The sequence below is a fragment of the Palaemon carinicauda genome, chromosome 15, assembly GCF_036898095.1.
Source record: "Palaemon carinicauda isolate YSFRI2023 chromosome 15, ASM3689809v2, whole genome shotgun sequence".
Classification (NCBI taxonomy): Eukaryota; Metazoa; Arthropoda; class Malacostraca; order Decapoda; family Palaemonidae; genus Palaemon; species Palaemon carinicauda.
In genome coordinates this window covers 6,901,664-6,909,163 of record NC_090739.1, presented here as the reverse complement: position 1 = coordinate 6,909,163, position 7,500 = coordinate 6,901,664, and the positions used below count along the sequence as shown (strand labels likewise).

Genomic DNA, 7,500 nt, shown 5'->3' with positions numbered 1-7,500 from the left:
ATTATCTTATACGGGTTGCTGACCGTAATATCACTCCTTTACGTCAATATATCCATTTCTAAAACGGTAAAAATCCTGGAATAAATGTTGCCAGACTTTTACGGTTTTTAATGCAAAATTGATGGCTTGATATTTGGAGATTAGTTCACCAAACGTTCACCTGGGTTCCAAAAAGGCACTAGAAGAGTTGGAAGACCCAGGCCTACTGTACATGGTTGAGGACTATGAAGCGCGAAGTAGGAGATGATGAGTGGAGAAGTATTGAATTAAAAGCTCAAAATAAAGACGAAATCTAAGAGAGTACCTTTGCGTCATTAGGCGTAGGAGGAAATGATGATGATGATGATAATAATAATAATAATATTTAGGTAGATATGCATACACACACGCGACCTCCTCTCACCAGGGTATAACTACTCCCTCTCCCCTAAGATAAACCATAAACTAACGTTTCACACCTAAAGAAATCTATCTAGCAAACCAAGGTATCATGTATCAGTAACTTTTCAACATTCTGCGGTAACTTGAAGAACAATAAACACTCCCACATAAATAAATACACGCATATATATGTATATTTATAAATACACATGTATATATGCACACACACAAAAACTTCTTTTGCTTATTCTCTTTCACTACTTTCTATATGTTTTCATATCACCACCAGTTGTCATTTCTCTTCAATATCATCCCAGATATTTCCCTAAGTAATTCATTTCAATGCTTTTTTTAACTACCACGATAATAATTGCATGAATACCATACACGTACCCATAAATACATGTATAATGAATGAGTACATAAAATATATATATATATATATTATATATATATATATATATATATATATATATATATATATATATATATATATATATGAATACATACATACTTATACATCCATGCTTAAAAGATAGCGAAAAGAAAACTCTAATATCAGGATGCCGCATTACAGGCTTCAGCAAAGCCCATAATTTGAGAACATTGGCTATATGGTCCAGACAATACATCCATGCTTAAAAGATAGCGAAAAGAAGAGAACTCTAATCTCTGGATACCGCATTACAGGCTTCAGCAAAGCCCATAGTTTGAGAACATTGGCTATATGGTCTCGAGAAAATAGACTTAACATACTAGAATACATATGAGATGTGAGTTATATCGCCAGGCGCTGGAGACCAGGAGGCCATTCCACGCCAGAAAATATGCTTGAACGGAGATGATGTTTGATTATACCCTATATATCATGAAATATGAATTATATCGCCAGGTGCTGGAGACCAGGAGGCCATTCCATTCCAGAAAATATGCTTGAACGGAGATGATGTTGGCTATCCCCCACCTAATCCCCAGGGGGATACCCAGGGGGGTACTCCTCTAGATCCGTTAAAAAAAGCTTTATTTGTATTAAGAAAAAGAGCGACTTTTCACCAGGGGTGGCGGATGGAATGGGCAACTTAATGACTCCATCTAACCAAGGAGGTAATGGAAAGAAAACAAGTGAATAGAAAAAGAAAAGATAGGGGGATTACCAAGAAAACATAGGAAGAGGACAAAGAAAACATAAGGGGGAGAAGCGAGTCGTGTTGACAGCACAGGTTCGTGTAAGTCTTTAGGAATTCGACAAATGTATTTGCTTCCGGATTTTTTATATCTATCATCAATAATTAAAATTAATTCACAGTATCATGATTGACTGTTTTCTATTTCTCTTGTTTTACTTAAACTTCTACCAATTAAATATTGTCGATCATTTGGCCTTATTACTAATGTTATTCTCTATTCTTATCTTTTACCTCCTTACTAATATCAATTTTATTATGCATAATGGAACTGCATTATTAAACAGAAAAAAATGCACAAAACTCCATAGAAAACCTCCGTAAAATTGAACGCCCAAATACTAAAAACAATAAAAAAAACTGAAAACTTTAACTAATAAACAAAATTAAATATAACTATCAATAATAATCATCCGTAAAGAAAAATATATCTATAAATAAAATGTCTATATCCGGACACTACTCCAAAAACAATGATGATAGAGAGAGAGAGAGAGAGAGAGAGAGAGAGAGAGAGAGAGAGAGAGAGAGAGAGAGAGAGAGAGAGAGAACTTTTTTTTACTCCTAATCATGATTGCTGTTGTAGCTTTAAGACCTTACAGGCGGTTATTCATTAAGCGAGATTAACTGGGAACAACATGGTAGCTCGTTAACACGAGAGAGAGAGAGAGAGAGAGAGAGAGAGAGAGAGAGAGAGAGAGAGAGAGAGAGAGAGAGAGAGAGAGGATTAGGGAAGGAAGGATAGGGAAGGAAGTATGGGAAAGACAGACTTCAAAAGGAAAGAGCAGGAGACGGGGGACCAGATGAAAGCAAGAAACTTGACACACAAAAGAAATGGAGGAGGAGGAGGAGGAAGGTGAGGAGGAGGAGGTGGAGGAGGAGGAGGAGGTGGAGGAGGAGGAGGAGGTGGAGGAGGAAAAGGAGGAGGAGGTGGAGGAGGAGGAGGAGGAAAATTACAAGAGAGGAAACTTAATGGGAGGAAAGTCGATTTCGTCTTTACATGAAGAACAGTGGAAAAGGGATACATTTGGCAAGAGATGGACAGATGGGGGTGAGGAAAAAAGGACATATCGTACAAAAAGAAGATGAGAGAGAGAGAGAGAGAGAGAGAGAGAGAGAGAGAGAGAGAGAGAGAGAGAGAGAAAGAGAGAGAGAGAGTCGGGGTTAAAACAACGGATTAACAAGAGAGCAAAGAAGAATATTGAAGAAAAACGGATAGAACTTTAAAAATAGAATTCAATGGTGAAAATGAAGGGAAAGGAAAATTAAGAAAGACTTGCCACGAGAAAGAGAGGAGAGGAAAGGGAGCAAGAAACAAAGGTTAGAAAAGTAAAACTACATAAGAAAAAGGGAGAAGTGATGTAAACAAGACACAAAAAAGGAGAAAGTGAGAAGTGACGAAAAACCAAAAACAAGAAAAAGAAAGGAAGAGAGAAGGAAGGATAAAAAAAAAAAAAACTGTAAAGAAGGAACATGGAACCGGGAATCAGTCTCGTATGCTATCTATGACTTACCAATGATAAAGGCGGTCTATCATAACGGCAGCAACAACAGCGCTATCTTATCTACAAATGCCTCGAAATTTTTCGTTTTCCAACTAAAGATTACAAAGTGTGAAAATGACAGGTGTGTCTTGATGCCTGCCAGGCCCATGGTCCATTAAGCAACAATGCCAGCCAGCAGCATCCAAGGGCAGGTAAAAGCAACAAAAATGAGAAAGAAGATAAAAACATGAGAAAGAATGTAAAACTAGGCAGAAAGAATGTAAAACTAGGCAGAAAGAAGGTAAAACTAGGGAGAAAAATGGTAATAGAAATGAGAAAGAAGGTAAAAACATGAGAAAGAAGAAGGTAAAAATATAGGGGAGAAAAAAAGATGAGTTTTCATTACTGCTGAAATTTTGAGAGTCAAAAGCTTTCTCATAGTCTATAAATGCCATGCATAGTGGTAAAAAAAAAGGGTAAAAAATGAGAGAGAATGTAAAAAGAAGATAAAAACATGAGAAAGAATGTAAAACTAGGGAGAAAGAAGGTAAGAAACATGAGAAAGAAGGTTAAAAATGAGAAGGAATGTAAAACTAGGGAGAAAGAAGATAAGAAACATGAGAAAGAAGGTTAAAAATGAGAAGGAATGTGAAACTAGGGAGAAAGAAGGTAAGAAACATGAGAAAAAAGGTTAAAAATGAGAAGAATGTAAAACTAGGGAGAAAGAAGGTAAGAAACATGAGAAAAAAGGTTAAAAATTATAAGAATGTAAAACTAGGGAGAAAGAAGGTAATAAGCAAGAGAAAGAAGGTAAAAACATGAGAAAGCAGGTAAAACTAGGGAAAAATAAGGTAATAAACATGAGAAAGGTAAAAAATGGGGGAGAAAAAAGTGAGATTTCATTACTGCTGAAGTGTTGACAGAATCAAAAGCTTTCTCATAGTCTATAAATGCCACACAGAGTGGTTTGTTCTACTCTGTCGATTTCTCCATTATACATGATGGAAAATGTTATTGAAAACATAAAAAAATACCTTGCAGCTTTAAGGAACTTAAAAAGTAAACGTTTCCTGAACTATAAACGTATCAAAAATGCATAATCGACACATACCTAGACAGTTTCTACACGTCTAACATTACACGAGTACGCACTTATTCGTCGAAAATCTATTTGTTCCACAATTATTCCACTCTCTTAATGAATATACTAACCAACTTCTGAGAGAGAGAGAGAGAGAGAGAGAGAGAGAGAGAGAGAGAGAGAGAGAGAGAGAGAGAGAGAGAGAGAGAGAGAAAATGCTCAATTCATGTACTTTATGGACAAAGTAAAGAATAGATAATTTTAATGCCTCTCTAATCCTTAACTCTCAATTCATATTTATCCATAGTTCGATGATACAGAATTACTTAAGGTAACAAACAAACAGAACGACAACCCCCTTAAAAACAATTCACAGTCAAATACAGTCACAGAAAAAATATTCTCAGAAAAATCTAATGTCACCTACAATCAAATGGGTAACAAGAGAAATATAAAGATTCGTGTAAGAAAAATATTATTTATAAAACATATGAATTAGACACTATATTTATATATGCTAATATATACATGTTAATGTCACATAGAAAATAGCATTACTTATGAAATTATAGGAAAAATAAAAAAAATAACTGAACAATAAATACATATGACATAGTAACTAATATAGAATCATAACAAAGCAATAGTTCTTCCTTTCCTCAATGGGCTACTTTCCCTGTTGGAGCCCTTGGCCTTATAGCATCTTGCTTTCCCAACTAGGGTTGTAGCTTAGCTGATAATAATAATAATAATGATGATGATGATGATGATGATAATTACAAAAAAAAACTAACAATGTAAAAAATAGAATCATTCTTTCGTTACTAAATAACACAAAAATAAACATGCTTTTCTGATAAGGGTAAAAAATAAAACCACAGATTAAACTTAAACAAAATGAGATATAAAAACGAACGCATCTTTAAGTGACAGTTTTCAAAAATACTGCAGACTGACAAATGCACATAATTCAAAGCAAGAACAAATGTATTTATATATGAGAGATGTTGCGTCATTGCCACCAAATACTTTCTAAACAACATATCAAACACAAGAATAAAGATATGTAATTCTATTGAATATACAATATAAAACATATTGGAAAACGTTTTAGTTTTTCCAAAGACTGGAAACGTTTTTATCTAGTTTCTGCATCATTTCATCCCAGAGATAAAACGAAAATATACGCTTGATTTCGTGTATTTCTTTCTTTCTCTCTTAGCCAATATTTGCAAACTGTACTTTTGCTGTCAGACACAAATGTAACTTAATGCGCATAAATTTATGGGATGTATGTATGTATGTATGTATGTATGTATGTATGTATGTATATATATAATATATATATATATAAATTTATATGCATATATTGTATATATATATATATATATATATATATATATGTATGTATATGCATATACTATATATATATATATATATATATATATATATATATATATATATATATATATAATGTGTGTAGTGCCTCCATAACGAACCTCAAAAAGTGCAATCAACTAATGTTTGTAGGTCATAGATCACTTCAGCCTACCGCCCACCAAGGTGTAAAAGCCTACTATTATCTACTGTACTGGGAGTGTGAAAAGCAGCTTGGGGCCATGCAAGCTCATCCCTAAAGGTTGAAAGGTCACTCATGAATTGTGGTAGAGGCAAGGCACAGGACAATGTCCTAGAGACTGACCATATCCACATATGATTAGCGCCCAAACCCCTCTCCACCCAAGTTAGGACCAGGGAGGACCAGGCAATGGCTGCTGATGAATCAGCAGATAGACATATAATGGTAAGAAACTCCCAATCCTTAGCTCACAAGAATGGTGAGGTTGCAGATACTACAAGAAACTAACGAGCTTGATCGGGTCTCGAATCCAAGGCCCGTAGAATGCGAGGCAAGGACGTTTCCAATAAGAAACAAAATTTAACTTCTTAGTGTTTGTGCGTATGTGCGCGCGTGTGTATATAGGACATCATACACCTCACAAAAAAAAAAAAACAATAAAACAATTATCCCAGCTATGAATACGCCTGCTGAGTAAATAAAGGCTACAAAGCACCCTTGAAGACATATAAAATTGTGTTGGTTGAAATGCTTTCCTTTTACTTTACCATTCAAGAAAGTTAATGGCAGTCTAGTGACCCAGATGAAATTTCTTAATCCGACACAATTCCAACTTCCAGTAGTTTGCCTCGACACACTCAGAAACTTTTTTAAAAAATACATCATTACGTCATTACAGTACGAAAGTTCTAAAATCTATATACATCTAATATTGAACTACAGTATATGGCACAAGGAAGGTTCTAAAATCTATTTACATCTGACATTGAACTACAGTAAATGGCACAAGGAAAGTTCTCAAAACTATTTACCATCTGACATTGAACTACAGTGAATAGCACTACGAAAGTTCTAAAATCTACTTACATCTGACATTGAACTACAGTAAATGGCACAAGGAAAGTTCTAAAATCTATTTACATCTGCCACTGAATTACAGTAAATGGCACTAAGAAAAGTCTAAAATCAATCTACATCACATCTGACATTGAACTACAGTAAATGGCCCTACGAAAGTTACAAAATCTATTCACATCTGACATTGAACTACAGTAAATGGCACAAGTAGTTCTAAAATCTATTTACATCGTTAATCTGACATTGAACTACAGAAAATGGCACAAGGAAAGTTCTAAAATCTATTTACATCTGTCACTGAACTACAGTAAATGGCACTAAGAAAAGTCTAAAATCTATTTACATCTTCACATCTGACAATAAACTACAGTAAATGGCCCTACGAAAGTTCCAAAATCTATTCACATCTGACATTGAACTACAGTAAATGGCACAAGTAGTTCTAAAATCTATTTACATCGTTAATCTGACATTGAACTACAGTAAATGGCACAAGGAAAGTTCTAAAATCTATTCACCTCTGACAATGAACTACAGTAAATGGCACAAGGAAAGTCCTAAAAATCTATTTACATCTGACAATGAACTACAGTACATTGAATACTGAACAAGACGATCGCCAACAACCAAAAACAAAAAGATAATTAATAAAAGGAAACACCCAAGACAAAAATAATCTCAAGACATCCCTCGCTCGTGAAAATATGTCACGAAGTCCCTCTTAAACGAGCAAACACACACTGAAATCTTAGAGGGATAAAGTCAATGGGTAAATATTAGCCATGGAGTGAAGGTAGGTGGGGCGGACCCTAAAGATGCCAAGGGATTCGGAGAACGTAGGTTAGTGTGGAGGTAGAAAGGAGGGGAGGAGGAGGAGAGGTGAGGAAAGAGGAGGGACTGAAGGGACGTCAGAAATACGCGTGCGTGCATGTG

General features: G+C 35.0%; 1 protein-coding gene across 1 annotated transcript in view; it reads left to right on the top strand.

The window, feature by feature from the left end:
• Positions 1 to 2,399: 2,399 nt before the first annotated feature.
• Positions 2,400 to 7,500, top strand: part of LOC137654822 (protein phosphatase inhibitor 2-like) — a 5,376-nt gene continuing 275 nt past the window's right edge. The window contains exons 1-3 of the mRNA XM_068388776.1: positions 2,400 to 2,495; positions 3,192 to 3,350; positions 4,438 to 4,593. Coding sequence (XP_068244877.1) covers positions 2,400 to 2,495; positions 3,192 to 3,350; positions 4,438 to 4,593 — 411 coding nt within the window. The remainder of the gene's footprint in view (positions 2,496 to 3,191; positions 3,351 to 4,437; positions 4,594 to 7,500) is intronic.